Source organism: Halichondria panicea, chromosome 10 (genome assembly GCF_963675165.1).
Source record: "Halichondria panicea chromosome 10, odHalPani1.1, whole genome shotgun sequence".
In the NCBI taxonomy this organism is placed as follows: Eukaryota; Metazoa; Porifera; class Demospongiae; order Suberitida; family Halichondriidae; genus Halichondria; species Halichondria panicea.
The window spans coordinates 2,372,095-2,396,898 of record NC_087386.1 but is presented as its reverse complement, the minus strand read 5'-3'; the positions used below and the strand labels follow the sequence as shown (position 1 = coordinate 2,396,898).

Below are 24,804 nucleotides of genomic sequence, written 5' to 3'. Positions count from 1 at the left end.
TGACGCTTCTTATGCTATTATTTGTACATGCAGTACATGGTACATTGAATTAGTATGACATCATTTATTGTTCAAGCAATAAACCTTCAAATGATCGAAAAAATTAATGTTTGAATTTGGACAATAATTCAGTAATTTGCTAGCTATTCAGTTTTGTCCACTTTTCTCCTAGTGAGTGTTCTGGTTTCGTCTATTCGTGCCTTGTGTATCTGGAAGGAGGGCGTGACCCACTGCCCACACGAGCACTGATCACCTGACTAGTTGAATGACCCCAGACGAGCCGAGCACTTGAGACACAGAATCTACCGTATGTGTGTGTGTGTGTGTGTGTGTGTGTGTGTGTGTGTGTGTGTGTGCGTGTGTGTGTGTGTGTGTGTGTGTGTGTGTAAGAAAAATGTATAGTAAATTATACAGTTGAAAATAACGCAAGGCTTATCTTCTGCGCATGTGGCACTGATGTTTTTCAATAAAGTGGGTGGATCAAGGCGTGGTTTATCTATTCGATTATCTGGCATATTCACTTATCCGGCCTGCTTCTGGAACCAAGGTGTCCGGATAATCGAGGTTCTACTGTATATAATATATAAGGCTATAATTATAGTCTTTGTTAAAATTGGATTTTGACTAATCACAAGACTAGTACATGTATCTAAGCACAACATTGGAAAGGTAATTCTGAGAGCTCTTGAATGCATCAATTAGTTTGAAATTGGACAATCTGAACACAAATTACGAGCTTTCAAAGATACGTATCTCGCTAATGCACAAGTAGCAGCCTCACCTTCCCCTCCACTTTGCCCAGTAGAGAGCTTTCCATCCACTGTACTGGCTCGATGAACCATGAACTACACACATCATGAGTGGGCCCCTGCTCGTTATAATCCACCTCTGATTGAGTGGGTGGAGTTTGCCCTTGCTTTGTCTCTTATACCATTTGACAGCAGCCTCTCCTTTACCCACCTCGTGAGGGAGGACACTCTCGTCAGTGAACAGGAGACGCCTGTGTGTGTGTGGGGGGGGGGTTAGTGATGGAGGTGTACAAGTTTGGAAACCATCTCCAGACAAATACAGTAGCTACTTAATTCATGGTGTGTGTGTGTGTGTGTGGGTGTGGTGTGTGTGTGTGGGTGCGAGGGGGTGTATAATTATAAACAACTACAACTGTGCTGACTAGACAGGATTATTGGCTACTACTGTACATGGTGTCTAGTGTGTGTTTCAGTGAACCTTTAGTGAAGCTGTCAGCAACTGGTTTGTTCTTTGCTGCCTTCCCAGAAGAGTCTGGTCCGCTAGTGGTGACAGTGACAGTGCTCATATTCACCAGGTCTGTGTTCTTCACCAGCAACTACACAGAGAGAGAACAACACCTGACACACTCACACAGCCAGGCTACCATAACCTCATTCAAAAGAAGGTACTCTCTATAAAAGAGCTGCCTTACCCCCCCCCCACCCTACGATGTGCAGCTGTACTTGAAAAATGCTAATATTATGTTCTGAAGTAGCATGGCTGCTTCACCGTGTATGTATTGTACCCACTCACTGCCTCATGGACGACTCTATTGAGGGTGGTGTTAGCGCTGGTGAGGGAGAGGGGGAAGAGGTGGGCCTCAGTCGTGAACACAAAGTCATCCATGTTCAGGGGACTGTCCCCCTCGTCAGCAAACAACAAGAACAGATACTTGAACGTCTCAGCCCCAGTACGAAGGAGTCCATTCTATACAGTATCGAAGATTGCCAATGAAATGATATCGTACTACTAGAATATTAAGCCCTTTGTGAATGACACTTTGCGATCTAACCTTTGCATTCTGGCAAGGATTGTGATGCCATACAAGTACCGATTATTATACGTTTTTGCAAGATCTACATGGGAACTAAATTCTAACTATTAGTATATAATGGTTCCCCTGACTTACCTGTCCTCGTGAGCGTTGGTCCTGAGGTCCTTGATGGCAGTGAAGCCACACCTCACTCTGGCGTACTTGTTCAAGTTGTTCACCACTGATCGACCCACGTCCAGGTAGTATGGATCTCCAGTCGCCTGCAGTAGCAACACAACATAATCGTTCATTAACTACTTAGCCATCAAAATAATACAGAGAGTAGAGTAGAGCAGTAGCATCACACGCTAGGGGTTGATTACAGTACTTACAGAAATATTCCAATTACTGAGATGCTTTCTTCGAAACAACAGAAAATGATATATACATGTACAGCTAATGCATAGAGTAAACACACTCCCCCACCCCCACACACACTCCCACCCCTACACACCCCCACACACACACACACACCCACCCCCACCCCACACACACACACCCACCCCCAAATTAAAATTAACTGCAACTCTCCCCCCCCTCAATTTATCAGCTGCCATAACTCGAATTCCGTGGATCCAATTTCAACGATAATATTATTTCTGAAAGCTTAGAAACACACCTTTCAAATAGCATCATCAAAAAAATTCTTATTTGAACGATAAAAGTATTTGCCAATTAGGCGATACCATGAATAATAGCCCATGGTCCAAGGCCGAAAAATGACAAATTATGGCCCCAACGAAATTTTGGATTGAAATATATCATTTGAAAGGAAATTTTCTAAGCTTTCCGAAAATCACAAAATTTTAGAGATTTGATCAACGGTACTAAAGTTAATAGCTGTTGAAATTAACTGCAACTCCCCCCCCCCCCCCCCCCTCAATTTAATTATTCTTTTCAGCTGCCATAACTTGAATTCCATGGATCCAATTTCAACGATAATATTATTTTCTGAAAGCTTAGAAACACACCTTTCAAATAGCATCATCAAAATTCTTATTTAAACGATAAAAGTATTTGCCAATTAGGCGATACCATGAATAATAGCCCATGGTCCAAGGCCGAAAAATGACAAATTATGGCCCCGACGAAATTTTGGATTGAAATACATCATTTGAAAGGAAATTTCCCGAAAATCACAAAATTTTGGAGATTCGATCAACGGTACTAGCTGTTGAAATTAACTGCAACTCTCTCCCCCCCCTCAATTTAATTATTCTTTTCAGCTGCCATAACTTGAATTCCGTAGACCCCCACCCACCCCACACACACACACCCACCCCCATCCCCCCACACACAAACACCCACACACCCCACACACACATGACGGTGTACCTTGTAGAGGAAGTAAGTGCTCTCAATGAACTCAGGCCTGAGAGGGTGGTTTCCCCAGTGAACCCTGAAGTCATGAGTGAATGCCTCGGGTAGGAAGTTGTGTCTCTCCATCACATGATAAAGCATGTCGTGAATGTGTATAGCTGTGTCTACGTCACCCCACAGAACCTGGAGATAGATACAACAAACCCCGTCATTTTAAACATGAAGGTTAGGTAAGTACAGTATATACAAAAATGTATACTGCAGACTACAATAGACGGACGCCTCTAAGAAGTACTTTTCTATGTCAAACTGTTCTAGAGAGGTTCAGAGATATTAAGGCAAAACAGAAAACTACGGCACGAAAAACAATTGTTGATCTCAGTCTACCATTTTGTGGTACCTTTATCAAAGAGCTACAAATAAATTGGACACAAGTTACGGCCCCTAAAAGGGAGCTAGTGGTTTCTCTTAGTCAGTGCATGTGTGTATGTGTGTGTGTGTGTGTGTGTGTGTGTGTGTGTGTGTGTGTGTGTGTGTGTGTGTGTACCTGTAGACCAGGCCAGAACGCCAGAAGTGAGTCCATGAAAGATCTAGTCATTCGATGAGGTGAATTCATGCATTCAGCCATTTCAAGAGAAGGTCTGGAAGGCCCCTTGCATATTGCAACTCACCCTGTCAGCTATAACCTGTTCATAGTAGGAGGAAAGATAAACAAAGCACAGAGTCTCTTTGTCTTGAAGGTTGGATTTCAATATTTCAAGACATGATTATTCTTTTAATTCTACTAACTGCACTTTGACTTTAGCAATGTGATGACGGCTTTTTCAATGTGTGGGCGCTTCGATCCCAGGCCGAGGTTTCCCTTTTATAACGGTTAGGCAAACAACTAGTTGTTAGCGAAAACTCGGCCTGGGATCGAGGCTAATACTGCACTAGCCTCGATTCAAGGCCGCTGTAAAGCGGACTTGAGTCGAGGCTAATACTGCACATGCTCAGTTCAACTTCTCACAGAGACTACCAAAAAATTAATGTGCAGAAAAGCAAAGCATTGCAGACAAAATAGTATCAATAAAACATTATGTATAAATCAGTTTCGGTCAGTTCCACTCGTATTCTCTACAATGAATCTACAAATGTCTGTAGCAGTGTCTCCGCTTTTCAGTCCTATGGCAATTTCTACCAAGGCCCTGAAGGTAGCCCTGGAAGGATTCACACTTCGCCACGCTCCCAATGCATGAGCCACTCCAGCTTGATTGCCATAACGACGTGTGACATCAGTTACATCACCAAGGTCAGCTGGGGTGAGGTTGAGTCGATCGAGCAGGTTAGGAGTTGTGGCTGAATGCAAAGAAAAAAGCTAAGATAATGATAGTCTATAACAAGCACTAAAAATGACCCACATGCAGCCAGGCTAATCAAAAAATACGCAAACATTGAAAATAGTTACCTGTGATGCTATCAGCCAAATTGATGAGATCCACTGTGGGCTTTTTGAGAGCGCCTGACAGGAGACTCCATGTTACATGTTGCGTACTTAGGACCTTAACCAACATGTCACGCAAGCATGACACACACTCGTTATGATTTTGGATCTTGATGATGGCAAGAACAGAATGATGGAGACCTAGAGCCAATCCCAGATTGAACCACTGAGGGCTGGCACTTTCATGTGCAGTGTGTAGTTTCTCGTAAACATGTTGCAGATCGTCAATTGTCAAAGCCTGTACAAAAGCAACGATCAACCAGGGTTTCATTTGGTGAGGGTTGCCCCTTGTAAATACCTTCTAGGGGAAACTCAAAGGGAATATATACAATTGAGGGGTTCCAGTGAACAATGCTCAATCCCTTACCAAATGTAAAAATGATAATTATGTAAGTACGTACAGTATATGAATTAGAGTACTGCCTACCTTGTGCACGCTCAGCAGGTGTGGAAATTTCTCCGCGATTAGAATGATGTCACTCTCAGGGATTTCTTGATCTAGTTGTTGGTCCTTCACTCCAGTCTCCTTGCACACATCTTCCATTACTGTAACAGAGGACAATTCACCTGAAGAAAAGATAGATTAAATCGTTATTATTAGACCCAGGAAAAAATTTAAACTTTCAAACTCGAAACTTGTTGACCGATTGACATTTTCTTACTGGTATGTTGATCACTCGTTTTATTGACCACATGTTCCATTGCAAGGTCTGAGGAGGGAAAATTTATAAAACAAAAAAACGCAAAGCAAAGCTTACTAGAAGTATTTCGCTGATCATGAACATGCACATGTACTTCCGTCTTCAAGCACACATCTTCCATTACAGAATTACCTGAGGAAAAGCAGACACAGCAGTTACGCTAATGTAGTACGTTTGTCAATTACCATACAAGGCTGTTGATCACTCGTTCTTTAAATTATTTGATACACATTTTACTAAACTATAACAAATAATCTGCTAATCAAGTAACTATGTACTAGCTAGTTAAGTTCCAAAACTGCAAATGTTTACATATACTGTTACGTAATTACCGGGGTATTGCAGCTGATCACTCGTTCTTTCAGTGACATCTCTCGTAACAGAGGATGGTTCACCTAACATAGAGAAACATAAATGTCAATATTACTGAACACTATATAATTATTATACTCACCTGAACCTTCGATATTGCCCAGCCAAATTCTATGTTCGTCACTGAGCTCTTCCCACTCATCTGCATGAAGGGAACACATCCAATAGCCATCCACACTCACATCGGCAAGGTGCAACTTGTTTCCACTTCCTATGCTCTTCTTGCAAGGGCAAAAGATCGCTGGTTTGGGTGTATCATTGTTGTAATTCAAAACAACACAAGCAGCTTTGATGGATTCCATTAGTTGAGAACAAACTATGGGACACAACACTTTGCGTAATAGAGGGGGGGCTTTGACATACACTTCCATACAGAAGAAGGAATCAACCAATGAGATGACACAAGGACGATTCGGATATCGAAATTGAATACAATTCTTAGCGAAAAGTATTGGACCACTTGAGGGGAGAACAGCTTTCCAATCATGCCTCCGCATTACATCAACAACCGTACAACAGAAAACACCTGAACGAATACACCCACTAGGGAAGTGAATAGCGAGGGGGACAGATGACAAACGGACTTTGTCTAGCTCAGCAGGTTGGACCGATTTGAGTAGAGATGGCATGAAGAACTCGGCTTGGTGGGTAGGGGACTCCACTAGTGGAATGGGAGCAATCACAAGAAGCTTTTTCATGATCAACAGCATATCTTCTGGAGAAAAGATGCCTTCAACGTAATGCTTCTCGAAGAATTGTAGGAACTTTACAGTGATTATGCCCTCGTCTCGAAATCTTTTCCATTCGGCATCTGTCCCTCCTGGGCTAACAGTAGAGCATGCATTCCTCAGGAAGATGGCGTGCTGTGAGAGCTCGGTGATCTTGTCTAGTGGAATCTGGGCATCCACAAACACTGTGTTGGGGAGAATGGAGGGATAGTAGTGCACTATACACACGCTGTCAAAGAAGACCAGTGCAGCTTCAAGATCTTTGAGAAAATAACCAAATCGCGTGGCTAATTGGAGACATTCTTCAATGCCGAGTACACCTCGCTCGAGACCGGCAGATAAACTCTGGAGAAGTGAATCCAAGAAGGACCACCAGATGGGCATTTTGACTTGTAGCGGAATAGAACGCTCAATAGCAATTCTAATCCTATTGGCAGTGGCCAGTGAATTATCTTTTCGGCTGATTGTGTTGAGACCAAAAATCAGATTGTTAATTCCAAGATCTTCGTACACCAATAGCTTCTCGATATCGTGTGGCAGCATGTCGAGAATCTCTTGATTTCTCTTGATAAGTGTATCCGAGCTCTTCAGCTGATCTAAGAATGTGCCCACAAAGATCATCTTCGGCTTCTTGTCTTGTGAGGTATGGGACTCAATGGATCGAATGAGACTCTGAAGTGTCTCCCCGATGGTCATGTGAGATGTATGAGGACTACCAACAAGCTGCCCATCCTTGTAGTACTCGTCAGAAGGAAAACTGGAGAGTTCGTCAATCAAACGCAGGACTATCAACGCCACCGAAATGTGCTTGATGAAGAGAGGGCTGATATCGTGGAATTGCGGCTGGCCGCCACAGTCGGTAACGTACACCCAGTTGGAATTAAACAGTTCTCCTTCTTGCTGGTCACTGCTCGACAGTTGGTCAGTTCCTTGTGTGGCTGGCTTCAGCTCTTCTGCCACACCACTCACTACACTCGCTATCACTTCATCGATGGCTTTCTTCAACATTCTTGCAGAGCCAGAAAGTGTATCGGAATCGTTCCTCAATGGGCTCGAAATGGAATCAGAAATTTGCTCATCGGAACCAGAAATTAGCTCGGTTGTGGTCATCTTCTTCAAACTCTTGGCAACCCTTGATGCTGTGGATGGATCGGCGCTTTCTTTTGGTAACTTAGCGATGATTTCAGCAAGTAGCTTGCGCAGCTTTGGCTGAGACATCTCTTCCCAGCCTCTTCCAGTTGACTTGAATTTCGAGTTGGACACAGGTCGAATGCGTACTGGCTTTTCCATACAAGGAGTGCTTTCACGCTGTAGTGGAGGGGGCTTGTCAGTTAGCAGGTGCTTGAGGTTGGTCTTCCCTGTTCCCGCCGGTCCAAACACGAGCATGTTGACAATGTTGACCAAGACATATCCATGCTTCATCGCCTCATCAAATAACCGCTTCGATTCTAAACAAGACGTGTGTATGAGGTGTTAGGAATGTTAACTATGCAATACTTCAGAGCTGGGTGACAAGATGGACTATTATTATGATGTCACCATAATTATGATGCATGTGATTAAACCGATCATTACATGCAGGAATGTGCTGTGCTTGCATTCATGGATGTCACTATTAAGTACACATGTAGTAAGCACAGTAGAGGGTACGCCCCACAACCCAATGGATATGAAGCAAAATACATAATTAAAAGGATGGTGGTTGTGAGTGGGTGGGGGAATGAACAATGGAATGAACATTACATTGAGGTCTGGAAAACATGTAAACAATATAAAGGCAACAAGTATGTATAAAGTCATACAGTCCGATCACGTCGCCTTAAAGCATAATTTGGTGAGGTATATAAAACACATAACAATAGCATCATGTTTTATGCAACTCGCCCTCGGGCTCATAAAATGATTGCTAGTCTGCCTAAACTGTACAATACAGTCAGTTGCCTAGCAACGCAAGCTTAAAAAGGTGGTGGGTGGAGCAAATAGTTGATAAGAACATGATTACATACGTATGGTATATACATGTACATAATACCTTATAGTGCGAAATTTTCGAGGCAGTTATATTTCGTGGAATGGCCTCTAAAGCATTTCGTTGCACAATGTTTGTGGGTTGACCGCTTACCACAAGCCATGCCTTTAATCTTTGCATGTTATAGCAGATAATTGGTACAATTTTCGTGGATTGCTAACCCATGAAATCAGCGAAAATATAGCCCCTCGAAAATTTTGCGGTATATATGGTAACTGCTTTAAAATGGATCTAACTGGACACAGCAGCTGTGCGTATACGTAAGAAGCCAATGAAGTGCCAGTGGAAATGAAGGACATGAAGCAGCTGAACATAAACCACCTTTAAATCGTAAACCTTTAAAGCTTGCTAAGTGGGTGACCCACCAATGACAGGGAATACATGTACTGGGTAATAATGATGTGGCTGATCACTACAGGAGTGTGCTATGCTTGAATTAACATGATGCTGTCATAATTAAGTAACACAGTACAACGTCACGAACCCAAATCATTGAAAGTTGGTATTCCAATAAACCATATCCATACCACCACAGTGTGTAGAGTAGTAACAGGAACAATGCTCTAGTACACTGTAGTGTGCACAATCAGGGGCAGTTGCCTAGCAACACAACACATGTGATAGGCGAACGAAAATGTTGTGGGTGGAGCCAACGCTTTTGCAATAACACGATTATATAAAGTATGAGGACCTCACAACAGCTGTAGGTACAGTCTACTAATAACACACTACATGTAAGTTGCTACAGGTACGAGTGATTGCAACTATGAGCATCAACACTCACTGTACTATAAAGTTCCTTGCTCCCCTCACCTTCCTCTCTCTGCCTCTTCTCTCCTCTTACTCGTCTCTCAGCAATATACTTATAATTGTGATGTATACTCTTCTCATACTCTTGTATCATTGAGACACACTCCTTGATCTCCCCCTCCACCTCCTCCAGCTCTCCCTGCAGTTGTCTCCGGTCCTGGTCAGTGATGTCACCAGACAGTCTCTGTTGGAGGGCAGCTCTTCTCTGGGGGAGTAAAGAATTTATATACGACTGAAGAAAAATTCCACCAAATAGAACATGCAGCTGATACAAATGTACGAATTATCAAAATATAAAAATCAGCAACCACCAACCTAAATAAACTTGGCGAGCATAATTATATATTTACCCGCTATACGGTATAACCTCACACAGACAAACAGTAAAAGTGGACTTACAAATCATACCTAAAAAAAGGTAGACAAAAAGCAACCATTCATCATACAATGGACAGTACATGTACACACATTGTCGTTCTGCTAGACTACGTGTACCACTCTTACCACGAGAGTAGTAAGTGCAACTATCAACACTCACCGTCTCATGTCTCTTCAGGTAACTCTCATTCATAGCTTTCGCCTGGACAAGGTGAACAAGACAACAGTGAGTTAGACTGTGTGTTTGTGGTCACACACTATGAGTTGTCTATAGGTGCAACCAGTATAGCTACTAGAGTCAGGTAAGGATATGAGACTATTACAAACTGAAGCCACATGAGGTGTACGGTATGTTTGCCAACATTGTTTAACTCACTCTCTATCGTTCCAGATATTCAGTAACCATGGAAATGTAGGGAGAGAGAAAAGAATATAATCACAAACCTGTACACTATGAATGCCAATACACATGTACTCATGCAACTCAAACAATACTGACACAAGTACAGTCACAAGTCATGCAGTGTCCCGCTCACCTTCTGTTTAGTCCAATGAGACACCAGCGCCAGACACACATGGAAACAGAGAGAGGGGGATGATGGTAGGAGCAGTGAGTGCATTCATACATGTCTGTATATACTGTAACTTACATTCTGTTGTTCCAGTAATCATTAGCAGTAGTCACATTAACAAGCAGTAGGACACGGACATGTAGAGAAATGAACATGTTCAAATACACGAATGCATTCACACATGTATACATCAATTATTGCAAGTACACGTCTGTATAGACTGGCGGCGACAGCCCCTCGCGTGCGTAGCGCGAGGGACTGGCAAACTGCCTATCAGTCACTCGTCTCAGCTGCAACGAACATTGCAGCCTATCAGATTGCTCAACGTCATATTAGCCCTGTAATTGTAACCGCACTTACACTTCAGGGGATTCAGTGCATTCCATAGTAGCTGAATCTCGTAGCAACATTTAACCACATTATCTATAACGATATTCATGTTCAGTAGTGTCATACGATCTATTACACTTCCGCTGAGACAAGTGACTGATAGGCAGTTTGCCAGTCGCTCTATCGCCGCCAGTCTAACGTCTGTACAGCATGAAACTTTCAGTACGTACTAATCCTAAATAAAGTCACGCAAGTTATTCTTTTTGCCTTCATGCAGTAGTACATGTATACAAGTCAGCCTAGTACGCCATTATATGTACATGCAATAAACTCACGTCCTGTTGTTGAGTAACAGTCCACAGAGGGTACATGTGAGGAGAGAGTGATATGAACACTGGTAGTACACACACTGGCTAGTACACACACAGGTACTCAGTACTAGCAATAGCAGATAATGGAAGGGTCAGTGGGTGGGTCAGTGGAAGGGACGGTAAACGGTACAACAAGCATCTTACATGTACAACTTTGATACGTATGATTTTGTTTGTCGTACAATACAACACATGCACACCACGAGACACACACACAATCACAACATACCTCAATGACAGTCTGAGACACATCAAATGGTACAGTAGCCCTCATATAAAAGTTCCCGTTGCGTTTCAGTTGCACGTAACGTTCCCGTTTTTACGGAGTCAGAAAACGCTAACTAAACGGTAGCGTATTATTCATAAACGCACCGTAATTACCTACACCGTTCTAGGAGAAAAAACGGGTGGAATTTGCTGAGTTAGCAATAATAATTTTTATTTATTCTGTATGTACTAAGCGCAAGCTACAAATGTACTAACTTCTCTAGTGTAATCCAGGGGCATACAAATAGCACTGGGAATACTGCAGAACTTACATGCAAGGCTGGAAGAAGATGAGAAAGTTGGTAGTAGCAAGTCAACCGGATCTCTCAGTCTGGAATCTTAGATACAGCTACATTATATTATGATCTGATTGTACTATTACTTTTGTTGAACACTTCATTATAAATTATACACTATCGTATACAATGTCCTGTATCATTAAAACATCATGTCAAATGAAGAATAACAAATTCATGTACAGTGCTATAAATATAAATGTTCAAACTAAATGTCAGTAATTATTCTAACTAGATCTAGCTCGCCTTGACCTTGCTTCTTAGGGATTCTGTACTTGCTCCGTAGCTGTTTGTGAAGGATGAGGATTCTTTGTTTAGTAGAACAGTTCACCAGCTTGATTTCTTGGAACACACTAGCCAGCTAGCTACGGAGCAAATCATGCAGCTACACGTGCGAACGTTATTTCAGAATTAAAACGGTTATTTCCGTACCGTATTAAATTTTAATGAGCTGGCTTCCGTTTTCATTCCGTTTCTACGCGAACCGTTGTACGCAAATTGAACGGTACGGAACGGGAACTTTTATATGAGGGCTACTGTACATGTGAGGGAGAGATTTAATCTTAACACATCATACAAGACATCAGATCAGTTGAACGCTGGTGTGTATGGGACTGACTACACATAGCAACAAGTGGCTAGACCTGGCATAGAAAAGCTAAGAAATAAAAAAGTTGGGGAAATATTGAGAAATAGGCAACAAGTTTTAGGTTCAGTAGGCACTTAATTGGTTGGGGAATTTACATAAACACAAATTCACATGTACACAATGTACACAATGGTGGTATTTCGAACTTGTGGCCGTAAAATGGGATTACGAATTGAACAAGTTTAAAGCCGTGGTCTACCCTATACGAGGGAGAGGGTCAGCTCTAGAGGACAAGGGACACACGCTAATGATGCTAGGTAACCAGTACATCCGTACACATTGCAGCTGAACCATTTTAGTGTGTGGACATTGAGTACTCGTAAGAAGCTCACCTCCTACAATAGTCCAAATCAGTATGTGGTCCAACATAGGAATGAGTGTGTGCATGGGAAGAGACAAACACGATAATGTACGTACCAACTAATGAACTTAGGTGTATATTCTACGAATATTAAAACTACAACCTAATAAGTTGTGTGGGCCTCGGCTAATACCAAGTTGACAATATGGAAAGAGACAAAGATAATTTACGAGTTCCTAGTAACCATTAAAATGAGTGTGCACGTGCAAACACAACTTACACACTGTTGATCCAGAGAGGGAGAGTCCACAGGGCAAACAGTGGGAAGATAGTAAATGAATGATTACGAGGTTGAATGTGATCATACTAAATATTTCCCTATATAACACTATGGCACTGCACACACACAAGAGTAATAATGGGGAAGTAGAAACATCACAGAATATGCAACAGACACTAAATACTCTGACAACACACACACACCAACTTACATTCTGTTGTTTCAGAGGGTCAGTCAAAGGTGAGGTGGAGATGCATGAAATGGAAGGAAGAGAACATTAGTGCAGTGATACAGTACACTGGTGATTGCATGACACAGGAGAGGGGAAACAATTGTTAACAGCCAAACATGCAGACTGAAACACTTGATTAACCATGCATACTTTCAGGTACTACTACGAGTAGCCTCGATCCCAGGCCGCACTTCCCACTTCACTTAGGGATGCGCTAATATCCCCCCGGTATCTGGGGGCTTTGGATAACATCGTATATGCTCAGTAAAACTGTGACATCACAACGAACGAAAGTGGATTGAAGGAAGTAGATAGAAAGTTTGATTGAGTTTCTAGCCCATCTGATAGCATTCTCTGATAGCTACCCTTAGCCTGCTATGTTAACAAAGACTCACAGCCTGTAACAGTGTGGATGACGATCGTCTGAACGGAGTGAAAGCTGACAAGAGCCTATATGGACAGGCCACGCCCATTTAACACTAACTTTGGTGAAAGTCTACTATACTACTGCTACTGATTCTATCAAAAGAAAATAGCTGTACAACAAACCTACACAGCTCTGTCTCTAGCTAGCTAGCTATATAGCTCTGTGTATGACTTTTAGGATATTTTCTCTGATAAATCCAGTATTATAGGAAATTTTACGGGAAAATATATCCAATAATTTGGCGCATGCGCAAGCAGTCGATAGCAGGCCTTCTTTTCTATGAAGGCCGGTGAAGGAGGCTATACTACGAGTAGATCTACTTGTCTCAATTAAGGAATAGTATCACATTCAGTTATCCGTATGTGCTCTTCTTTACACTGTCTACCTCCTAACAACAAGTGCTCAGAGCACAAGCATGTCAGCTTGGTAGAATGTGATTGCACACAACGTACCTTAATCCAATACTGTTGTCCATCCAGAGAGAGTGGTACATGTGGAGAGAACAACAACATGAGATAAAACACCTCACACTGACAGGGTAGAGTGTAGGCACTATACTTTGATGAATGAATGATGCCAAGTGTGTTTATGGGTGGTCAACAAGTACATCTAGGCACTAGGAGAATGCACTGATCATTGAGTATCTATCTATCATGTGAATATCATACCCTATCAGAATCAGTCAGTCCATCCTCCATCAACTGTGGGGAACTAGCAGCATTCAGTGTTGTAGATTCAGCCATTTCAAGAGAAGGTACGTACGTACGTCTAGTCTAGTCTGGAACGCCCCTTATATTTCTTTGTGGGTGACTAGAGGCATGAGGGGGAGGGGCTTGTAGCAACACCCACACATTGTTCAATAAAGAAAGGGTTCAAAGGACACATAATTATTGTTCCAAATAGAGCACAGAACATACATAAAGCAAGTACATATCAGAAGAAGAAGCACTGAAGAAAGAAGAGCTCAGGAACAATGGCCCACCTGACACTAATTGCCAGAGCCAGTGATGGACTACCTCTGTCTGCATCCATTGTCAATGAAGAGGTAGAGGAGCTACAGTAGATAATACAGTACAGTCTGCATTGGTCCCATCAGGACACTGTACTGTATGCAGCTCAGTGACATGAATAGTTGTCAAGTCATGATTCTGTAGACATATAAAGAGAAGCTTGCTAGAATAATACGTGTGTAGTGTGTGCTATCTTTAACAGCTTGAATTAACTGAATTGTTGCATTCTCCCTCTGCAGTCTGGCCGGGATTATGCTGAATACCAACCCAAGGCCAAGCAGATATTCCGCAAGCTGTCGTCAGTCAGCCCCCCTCGATGCTCAATCGAGTGTGACCCGGGTCGTATGGTGTTCCAGTAAGCACTCTCCTGTGAATGTCATTATTGCCTCGTGGTGTGTATGATGATTGGTGCTCTGTCATGGTATAAACTGATGCAATGGATGGCCTTTTGTTTGTGAGCATTTGCTTAACTGTACCATACACATTGTAAGTGGTGTGTGTTATACATAGGTCCCTCTATAGTGATTGTCTAACAAGGAACTACCAGTGTACATGTAGTCTAAGAATAGTTGGAACTTGTTGGTGATATTATACTCCAGTTTAATGTTGGATGAGGGGCGATGACTTTGAGCTTGAAGCATACACACTAACATGGACCCCCCACACAGCTACATCCTTGAGGAGGGGATATGCTACCTCCCCCTGTGTGACCCCACCTATCCTGCCAAGCTGGCCTTTAACTACCTCGAGAATCTACACAAAGACTTCAGTGAGCAACATGGCAACGATGTACACAAGGCCAGTCGACCGTACCACTTCATTGAGTTTGGTACGTATTTATATCTGTCATCCATATTTTGTAGACTTAATTATAAGGTCATGCTTTTTTCCTGTGTCAGCATTGTACATGCACAGCTGGGCAACACCAGCACTTGCAGTTTCCTGTGTGTGTACTGTTTCAATTCACTGTTGCTACCACTGTCATATATAGTACAGAATGTCCTTTCTCTCACACCCACTCACTTCCCCCCCCCCCACACACACACACACACACACGTGCAGATCTCAGTGACAAAGTGGGGAAGCTGGTCGACCACTCTCGTGCCAGAGGCTAATGGCTGATCAGCTAATGCAGCATGTGAGCATCTCCTGGCTACTGTGGATTGGTTCTGGACTGCTAGTTCATGCTCTTGTCTATTGGAGACAATATCTGCCAAGTTTCACCAGAGATGTGTACGAGTATGGTAAGCTGAGGAGTGAGAGTGGCTGGAGCTGGATGATCCCTAGTGTGCCCAAGACTCAAGGAGGTCAGTCAGGGTCAATATATACAGTGTATCAGTCTACCTCTTGTAACGAGAACCCCCTACAAGTCTAGCTTGTAACACCTAGCTAAGTACTGGATTGTGATTTACAATAGCGAGCTCCCTAGCTGAGACTGTCCTGACTTGTAGTGGTTGTAATAGCATTGTCCCAGTCTAAGGAGGTCTTTATTCCCCTCTGCAGGTGGTTCACCCACTTCTACGTGTGGGGGGTGGTGTGGAACTACTCTGTATTCCTCTACTACACCAGCCACTGTCTACTGCACACACGACTACCTCTATTGAGACCAACAGCACTGCTGCATTTGAATTCAGGTATAGTCATACCGTATAGCGGGTATTTTTCGGGGGACAAAATATTTGTTGTTCAGCAATATTGAGACATTTCGTGGGTAATATTTTCGTGGTTGGAGCAGGTAACGATAGGCAAAGTCGCTTCATTCGTGGTTAGAGGTCCAACCACGAACACCACAAATATTTTGCCCCACGAAAATTACCCACCTCTGTACGGTATTCAGTCTAGTAATTGTACATACCTTGATTAAGTATTAATTGTAAGTGTACTACCAAGGGCGTATAAAAGAAGAGAGGGCATGCAACTCCACTATCAGTACACGTAGCTAGCAGAGTTCAAACGTGGGCGGAGGAATGTGTGCATTTGCATGAAGTGCTAAAAATAGAAATTTTTATTTTTAGCATTTCATGCACTGTCATGCACATTCATCCGCCTACGTTTGAACTCTGCTCATATAGGAGTTGCATGCCCTCTCTTCTTTTATACGCCCTTGGTACTACTGTGTAATTGTTGACTTGTGTGTGGGTTGTTAATTCTTGTTTAGGAGTCTCTATTTGAATGTCAGCCTTGATGAATGTTTCATTGCAGACTCACCTCTTGCTGGCCTGATTGTAGCCACTCTGTTGTTCCTCTGGGCCTACACACATCAGTACCGATGTCACGTCATCCTTGCACAACTCAGAGCAGCCAAGAACAAGCCACAGTACGGCGGCTGTCACTGCCAAGCAGACTCACGTTTGCTATAGACACAAGTTTGAGGACTATCCAAACAACAGACAAATTGTTATGACCATTTGTTTATTAGTTGCTAATATAATTTATGCTATGTACATGCAGTACTGTGTGGTATCATTCATATTCTCCAATCAATAATCTATCAAATTAATGATAGAAAAAATTAATTTTGAATTTGCAGTGAATAATAATTGACGCTTCTTATCTCTTTCCTTGGCAATCTGTTGTAGAAATTACAACAATGGGTAAGGAATCGTTATGATGAATTAGATGAAGTTGTATGTGAGCTCCTCCCTGACAAACAAACTGTAGTCTAGGTAACGGCCTTATCAGTCAAGTAGGCTAAAAATCTGTGTCCTTTGATGTAAGCTTTGATGTCTCTTTGTGCATATGTAAAAAAAAAAGGAAACCTTTGACTAGCTAGGAAGAGTAGCAGCAGTTAGTAGTAGGAAGAGTAGCAGTAGTAGTAGTAGCAGTGCAAGCAGGACTAGACTAGATTAATTAAAAAGTTGGTGGAAAGAATAACTGACCGTTTGGACGTCACCTGGCTGCCAGACTTTCATCTGGACTCTTCCCCCTGAGTAGCTGGCCTTTCTCTAAGCCACAAAACTGAGCAAGAAGCTGAAGAAGCAGCTAGACAGAGACATGTACCTAGCCTTGAGAATTGGGAGGCGTGGCTCAACTAGTTAGCCCAGCCCAGAGGAATTGTTACCGTGGGTACTGAACAACCGTAGAAGTAGGGCTACCCCTGGCTTTACTGAATTAACTAGCTGTGTCTGCTGTCTAGTTGGACCAGATTTAGCTAGATAATGGGGTAGAGAATAGTTGAGCGGTGCTGTGTGTAGCTTGAACTGTACTGGCTGGCAAGAATCTAGTAAGCACCCTATGCACTGATAACTCGTCAGAATGGAGGGTATGTTCTAGGGATCTGGACAGCTGTACATCCAAAGGAGCCAGGGAGTGCCAATCATCTTCTCCCAGTCTCTGACACGCTAAACAAAAGGAGCTAGAACTGGGAGTCCCAGCTAGAATTGCTAGCCGGATCTAGACTAATAGAATGACATGGAGGCGTGGTGAGGCCGGATCCACACTAATTGATCGACCTAAAGACGCTCCTGTTCCAGATTTCACGAATGGCAAGGAAAGGGTTATGCTATTATTTGTACATGCAGTACATGGTACATTGAATTAGTATGACATCATTTATTGTTCAAGCAATAAACCTTCAAATGATTGAAAAAATTTATGTTTGAATTTGGACAATAATTCAGTAATTTGCTAGCTATACAGTTTTGTCCACTTTTCTCCTAGTGAGTGTTCTGCTGGTTTCGTCTATTCGTGCCTTGTGTATCTGGAAGGAGGGCGTGACCCACTGCCCACACGAGCACTGATCACCTGACCAGTTGAATGACCCCACACGAGCCGAGCACTAAAGACACAGAATCTGCCACATGTGTGTGTGTGTGTGTGTGTGTGTGTGTGTGTTTGTGTGTGTGTGTATAATTATGAAGAATATATAGCAAATTCTACGAGCTAAACAGTTGAATTCTAGAAAATAACGCAAGGCTATAGTCTTTGTTAAAATTGGATTTTAACTTATCACAAAATAGTACATGTATTTAAGCACACCATTGGAAAGGTAATTCTGAGAGCTCTTGAATGTAGTTTGAAATTGGACAATCAGAACACAAAATTACAGGCTTTTAAGATACGTATCTATTATAGCTAATGCACAAGTAGCAGCCTCACCTTCCCCTCCACTTTGCCCAGTAGAGAGCTTTCCATCCACTGTACTGGCTCGATGAACCATGAACTACACACATCATGAGTGGGCCCCTGCTCGTTATAATCCACCGCTGATTGAGTGGGTGGAGTTTGCCTTGCTTTGTCTCTTATACCATTTGACAGCAGCCTCTCCTTTACCCACCTCGTGAGGGAGGACACTCTCGTCAGTGAACAGGAGACGGCTGTGGGCTGTGTGTGTGTGTGTAGGGGGGGGGAGGGTTAGTGATGGAGGTGTAGAAGTTTGGAAACCATCTCCAGACAAATACAGTAGCTACTTACTTCATGGTAATTCATGGTGTGTGGTGTGTGTGTGTGGGGGCGTGTGGGTGTGAGGGGGTGTGTGGTGTGTGTGTGTGGGTGTGAGGGTGTGTATAATTATATACAACTACAACTGTGCTGACTAGACAGGATTATTGGCTACTACTGTACATGGTGTCTAGTGTGTGTTTCAGTGAACCTTTAGTGAAGCTGTCAGCGACTGGTTTGTTCTTTGCTGCCTTCACGGAAGAGTCTGGTCCGCTAGTGGTAACAGTGACAGTGCTCATATTCACCAGGTCTGTGTTCTTCACCAGCAACTACACAGAGAGAGAACATCACATGACACACTCACACAGCCAGGCTACAATAATCTCATTCAAAAGAAGGTACTCTCTATAAAAGAGCTGCCTTACCCCTCAATCTCAAGGTATTACAATTGTAGTTTTGTAGCATAGCCGCTACACTGTGTATGTATTGTACCCACTCACTGCCTCTTGGACGACTCTATTGAGGGTGGTGTTAGCGCTGGCGAGGGAGAGGGGGAAGAGGTGGGCCTCAGTCGTGAACACAAAGTCATCCATGTTCAAGGGACTGTCCCCCTCGTCAGCAAACAACAAGAACAGATACTTGAACGTCTCAGCCCCAGTACGAAGGAGTCCATTCTATACAGTATCGAAGATTGCCAATGAAATGATATCGTACTACTAGAATATTAAACCCTTTGTGAATGAGTTTATTAAGACTTTACGATCTAACCTTTGCATTCTGGTAAGGATAGTGATGTCATACAAGTACTGATATAGGTTTTTGCGAGATCTACATGGGGAACTAAATTCTAACTATTAGTACATACACAGACACATGGTTCCCCTGACTCACCTGTCCTCGTGAACGTTGGTCCTGAGGTCCTTGGTGGCAGCGAAGCCACACCTCACTTTGGCGTACTTGTTCAAGTTGTTCACCACTGATCGACCCACGTCCAGGTAGTATGGATCTCCAGTCTCCTGCAGTAGCAACACAACATAATCGTTCATTAACTACTTAGCCATCAAAATAATACAGAGAGTAGAGTAGAGCAGTAGCATCACACGCTAGGGGTTGATTACAGTACTTACAGAAATATTCCAATTACTGAGATGCTTTCTTCGAAACAACAGAAAATGATATATACATGTACAGCTAATGCATAGAGTAAACACACACCCCCACCCCCCCCCCACACACACACACCCCCACCCCCCACACATACATACACCCACCCCCACACACCCCACACACACACACCCACCCCCAAATTAAAATTAACTGCAACTCTCCCCAATTTATCAGCTGCCATAACTTGAATTCCGTGGATCCAATTTATTTTCTGAAAGCTTAGAAACACACCTTTCAAATAGCATCATCAAAATTCTTATTTGAACGATAAAAATATTTGCGAATTTGGCGATTCCATGAATAATAGCCCATGGTCCAAGGCCGAAAAATGACAAATTATGGCCCCGACGAAATTTTGGATTGAAATATATCATTTGAAAGGAAATTTTCTAAGCTTTCCGAAATCACAAATGTTTGGAGATTCGATCAACGGTAGTAAAGTTAATAGCTGTTGAAATTAACTGCAACTCTCCCCCCCCCCTCAATTTAATTATTCTTTTCAGCTGCCATAACTTGAATTCCGTGAATCCAATTTGAACGATAATATTATTTTCTGAAAGCTTAGAAACACACCTTTCAAATAGCATCATCAAAATTCTTATTTGAACGATAAAAATATTTGCGAATTTGGCGATTCCATGAATAATAGCCCATGGTCCAAGGCCGAAAAATGACAAATTATGGCCCCGACAAATTTTTGGATTGAAATATATCATTTGAAAGGAAATTTTCTAAGCTTTCCGAAAATCACAAAATTTTGGAGATTCGATCAACGGTACTAAAGTTAATAGCTGTTGAAATTAACTGCAACACCCCCCCCCCTCAATTTAATTATTCTTTTCAGCTGCCATAACTTGAATTCCGTGGACCCCCACCCACCCCACACGCACACACCCACTCCCATCCTCCCCACACACAAACACCCACACACCCCACACACACATGACGGTGTACCTTGTAGAGGAAGTAAGTGCTCTCAATGAACTCAGGCCTGAGAGGGTGGTTTCCCCAGTGGACCCTGAAGTCATGAGTGAATGCCTCGGGTAGGAAGTTGTGTCTCTCCATCACATGATAAAGCATGTCGTGAATGTGGATAGCTGTGTCTACATCACCCCACAGAACCTGGAGATAGATACATGTACAACAAACCCCGTCATTTTAAACATGAAGGTTAGGTAAGTACAGTATATACAAAAATGTATACTGCAGACTACAATAGACGGACGGCCTCTAAGCAGTACTTTTCTATGTCAAACCGTTCTAGAGAGGTTCAGAGATATTAAGGCAAAACAGAAAACTACGGCACGAAAAACAATTGTTGATCTTAGCCTACCATCTTGTACTACCTTTATCAAAGAGCTACAAATAAATTCTAATATGGACACAAGTTACGGCCCCTAAAGGGAGCTAGTGGTTTCTCTTAGTCAGTGCATGTGTGTGTGTGTGTGTGTGTGTGTGTGTGTGTGTGTGTGTGTGTGTGTGTGTGTGTGTGCGTGCGTGCGTGTGTGTGTGTACCTGTAGACCAGGCCAGAACGCCAGAAGTGAGTCCATGAAAGATCTAGTCATTCGATGAGGTGAATTCATGCTCACCTCCACTAGCATGGGCCCATTCGTGATGTATCTCTTGATGGCATCATAATGCTGTAGGGGAGGGGGTAAAGAAAGAAAATGAAGTTGCTGACCTTGCATGTACATATTAAAGCTCTGTACTGTATACACAGTTTCCGTTAACTCCTTTACCTCACAATTTTAACTCTAACAGTATAAGCACCAAGTGTTTCAATAACCCCTCGCTCACCTTCCCAAACCTCTGCAGATACTTCCTGTCCCCCAACAGGATGTAAGACTTGAGACAGTACTCGTAGTATGAGTCAATCCCCGCCCCCACACCGCTATCCACTCTCGTCCACTCAGCACTGTGTACGTTGATGACTGAGCCAACCAGATTGTGCCCTCGGTGTCTACTACGCCAGATTCCCTCCATTGCTTGGTGGGGTTTCACCTCAAACTGAGGATCAACTGATGGGAGAGAGAGAGAGCTTGACCATTACACAATGTATTTATCATTTCTTAGGCTCAAATGTAACTAACAATCTAAGCCTAGACAACTCTTAGAGCTACAAAATGCATTTGGTAATGTACACACACACACAACGCACGCACGCACGCACGCACGCACACGCACACACACACACAATCACTGCACCTGTTAGTCTACTGAGGGCAGCAAACTCAAGGATCATGGACCCAGCACATGCCGTGCACGTTGTCTTCTCCATGTTCGGGTAGCCCATACCGTGGCGAAGGTTGATCTGAGGAGAGGCACAATATAATACAGCACATGTAACGGTTGTATTATCTACCAGTTTCTATTTTAGTACAGAATGGACTGTATTTTCTGTTGGCAATTTTGCACAGTACAGTGGATTGCAGTGCACTTGCAACAGAGATTTGCCTATAATAAAGCACTTTCTACATATGTACAGGTTGTATTATCCACATGACATACTGTACATTTAGGACTAAGACCAGTTTCAAATTTGGTATAAAATTTGAAACTGCATTTTCTGTTGGGTATTTTTCAGAGTACAGAGCAGTCACCTTTGGATAGGGGAGACCTGTAGTGGTGTTGAAAGCAGGCAGTAATCTGTTCCCCACTTCCACTGCCATTCTGAGCAGCCCCCCATCATACCAAGCCAACTGATGGTAGCCCTTCTCTTTGAGAGCCAGGGCAGCAAAGTGACCTCCCAGTAAACCACCTAGCACACGTATGTTGGTCTCAAACACTGATACCACCAAGTCACTGTCGAAGCTAATGTCTGTCATGACTTTTTGTACAGCCGAGGAAAACTCATCAACCGAACCAATTACCTGAGGGGACAAACACATGTACATTGGTGGAGGGGGAGATTGCTCCTGCCCCTTTAATAACAACAGGCTACCATGTACAGTACAGTTAGAGTACAGCTTCCTCTCATATAGTGTATTGTACTGATTCAGATATAGGGGAAGGAAGTCAAGGTAAGAGAGGAGCCTCTGGTGGAAGCATCTATATTAACTATTCAATACAGGAAACTATCTCCAGACAAATACAGTAGCTACTTAATTCATGGTAATGGCTTCTAAATAAGTTACATAGCTTCTCCTCCAATAGGGCCTCAGGGGATGAGGTTGCCCTGACCACCCACACACTATATGTATATACTTAACTCACAGCCAGAGTGTCCAGTGTGTCTATGAGGGTGAGGGAGAACCTGCCCAGGGTAAAGTCAATGTCCCCTCGTCCTTGCTCCACCCCCCGGCACGCCCCTTACACGTCAGTGGCATCAACTCATCAGCAGGATATGCAAAGTCCTGTCAGCAGCGTAAATCAGAGTCATGTGATTAGATAGACACGTCATGTGATAGGCTCACCATGTATGAACGGTAGGCATGATTGAACATCTCCAGAACCTTGTCCCTGGAAACCTCATACAAACCAAAATTCCTCCCACACAATAAAGGCTGAGGTAGGTACACAATAAGGCCAGTATGGGAACCTCTAGACTACTACTAGGACTAGGGTAATGTGTACACACACACACTTACTTGTAGTGTTTCTTTTCAGTGGGGCCCATTGATAGTGCGCCATTGTGATGAGTGAGTAGTAGGGAGCACACAATCACCACTCCCCACACGTACAATACCATTGTCACTATCTGTACAATGGTTCTACTTTAGACTAGCTCTATGTGCTGCACTGTGAATGAAATTAGCGTGAGGATGCGTGCTGAGGACGAGGCCAGCGTACAGCTCCCCCTCTGTGGGGGGGATGTCGTCCATGTACCTATGCAGGGGGGGATACATCTTTAAACAGTTGATGGATTTTACCCGATCTTTGATGACACCAATAGGACTACACAGCCCCACCCCCTCACCTTGCCTCCCCGGACGCCTGCTGCAGAGCCGAGAAATGCATCAATAGTCGCCCCACACTATCCTCTGGCAGCTGCTTGTCTGACACACTCTGAAACCCTTGACTACTCTGCACTGGGGGTCTCTCAAACAACCTGGGGGGTATAGTACAACCAGGTGGACGAGTAATATCACAGTTGAAAGGACCAGCCTATACACAGAGAGTAGAAATAGGGTAGAAACAGAGCTCTAAATTGCCTTAGGTGATCTACACAGACGTGGAAACAGTGTGTTCGTATTGGTTTCCCCGAAACAACCACGTCTATTAAAACCGTAATAAATATTCCTGGTAATGATGAGGCTAACGGTAACCTAGCAACAATACACACCATGGACCACTGACCTTGTGGCACTAATGAGATTCTGTGGCAGGGGCTCACTCCAAACGAGAGAGGACGGTGAGATAGAACTTGTAGAAGAAGGATGTGACAAGAGAGCGCCTGTAGTCCGGCATGCCCCCAGGTACATCAGGGGAGAGAGGCAGGTCCTCCAGGAGTAGTGGACACACCTCCTCCAGTGTAGACTCACACCATGGCCTGGTGATTAATGAACGAAATAATTTAACACAATATTATACTAAAAACACATTACTGTACTGTTGTATGTGTGTACTCACTTTCCAATGAGATAAGCCTGCGTCTTCTTGGCCACTGTAGTTATGTAACTCATCCCTCCGTAACTAAGGCAACAGTCTTGGACCGTCCAATCGGAATCACCCGCTGGTGGTGCTAAGACGACTCTAAGACCAGCGTTGATGATGGCAATGTCATCCTCTCTCCTCCTAGCCTGCTTGTAACTCAGCACAAACTCATACTGCAAGGAAAAAATGGGGGATAGTGACAAACTCAGTACATGTAGTGATTCGTGCATGCATGTCAGACCTCCCCTGCCCTTCACTACCATGACCTCCCCTGCCCTTCACTAC

General features: G+C 43.2%; 3 protein-coding genes and 1 pseudogene across 6 annotated transcripts; 1 reads left to right on the top strand and 3 right to left on the bottom strand.

Moving 5' to 3' along the window:
• Window positions 1-49: 49 nt before the first annotated feature.
• On the bottom strand, window positions 50-24,241 carry LOC135342185 (ER degradation-enhancing alpha-mannosidase-like protein 3; annotated as a pseudogene).
• LOC135342224 (ER degradation-enhancing alpha-mannosidase-like protein 3) lies at window positions 1,228-3,972 on the bottom strand. Its single transcript, XM_064538923.1, has 5 exons — window positions 3,690-3,972; window positions 3,158-3,325; window positions 1,919-2,043; window positions 1,543-1,716; window positions 1,228-1,345 (listed from the first exon to the last, which is right to left on the bottom strand). Exons 1-4 carry the CDS (start codon window positions 3,768-3,770, stop codon window positions 1,638-1,640), a joined length of 453 nt encoding a protein of 150 aa, XP_064394993.1. The 5' UTR covers window positions 3,771-3,972; the 3' UTR covers window positions 1,228-1,345; window positions 1,543-1,637.
• Window positions 4,151-9,845, bottom strand: LOC135342162 (uncharacterized). 3 transcript variants are annotated; one of them, XM_064538818.1, is made up of 9 exons: window positions 9,804-9,845; window positions 9,269-9,470; window positions 5,781-7,874; window positions 5,659-5,721; window positions 5,384-5,458; window positions 5,288-5,335; window positions 5,053-5,192; window positions 4,590-4,863; window positions 4,151-4,480 (listed from the first exon to the last, which is right to left on the bottom strand). In XM_064538818.1, the coding sequence occupies exons 1-9, from the start codon at window positions 9,834-9,836 to the stop codon at window positions 4,230-4,232; spliced, it is 3,180 nt and encodes a 1,059-aa protein (XP_064394888.1). In that variant the 5' UTR covers window positions 9,837-9,845; the 3' UTR covers window positions 4,151-4,229. The 3 variants fall into 3 exon arrangements, with proteins under 3 accessions (XP_064394888.1, XP_064394889.1, XP_064394890.1); XM_064538819.1 differs by having other exon boundaries at window positions 5,053-5,171; XM_064538820.1 differs by lacking the exons at window positions 5,288-5,335; window positions 5,384-5,458.
• On the top strand, window positions 14,242-16,901 carry LOC135342227 (vesicle-trafficking protein SEC22b-like). Of its 2 annotated transcripts, XM_064538928.1 has the most exons (6): window positions 14,242-14,413; window positions 14,618-14,733; window positions 15,047-15,207; window positions 15,441-15,685; window positions 15,882-16,012; window positions 16,581-16,901. In XM_064538928.1, exons 1-4 carry the CDS (start codon window positions 14,342-14,344, stop codon window positions 15,491-15,493), a joined length of 402 nt encoding a protein of 133 aa, XP_064394998.1. In that variant the 5' UTR covers window positions 14,242-14,341; the 3' UTR covers window positions 15,494-15,685; window positions 15,882-16,012; window positions 16,581-16,901. The 2 variants fall into 2 exon arrangements, with proteins under 2 accessions (XP_064394998.1, XP_064394996.1); XM_064538926.1 differs by having other exon boundaries at window positions 15,882-16,901.
• Window positions 24,242-24,804: the final 563 nt, after the last annotated feature.

Coding starts and splice junctions, on each gene's coding strand:
- LOC135342224 (XM_064538923.1), bottom strand. CDS start 3,770: ATGGCTGAATGCATGAATTCACCTCATCGAATGACTAGATCTTTCATG. Junction 3,326..3,689: donor CGTTCTGGCCTGGTCTACAG/GTACACACACAC, acceptor ATCTATCTCCAG/GTTCTGTGGGGTGACGTAGA. Junction 1,717..1,918: donor ACCAACGCTCACGAGGACAG/GTAAGTCAGGGG, acceptor GATACTGTATAG/AATGGACTCCTTCGTACTGG.
- LOC135342162 (XM_064538818.1), bottom strand. CDS start 9,836: ATGAATGAGAGTTACCTGAAGAGACATGAGACG. Junction 9,471..9,803: donor ACCTGAAGAGACATGAGACG/GTGAGTGTTGAT, acceptor TTACTCCCCCAG/AGAAGAGCTGCCCTCCAACA. Junction 5,193..5,287: donor AACGAGTGATCAACATACCA/GTAAGAAAATGT, acceptor TCTTTTCTTCAG/GTGAATTGTCCTCTGTTACA.
- LOC135342227 (XM_064538928.1), top strand. CDS start 14,342: ATGGCCCACCTGACACTAATTGCCAGAGCCAGTGATGGACTACCTCTG. Junction 14,734..15,046: donor CCGGGTCGTATGGTGTTCCA/GTAAGCACTCTC, acceptor CCCCCCACACAG/CTACATCCTTGAGGAGGGGA. Junction 15,208..15,440: donor GTACCACTTCATTGAGTTTG/GTACGTATTTAT, acceptor ACACACGTGCAG/ATCTCAGTGACAAAGTGGGG.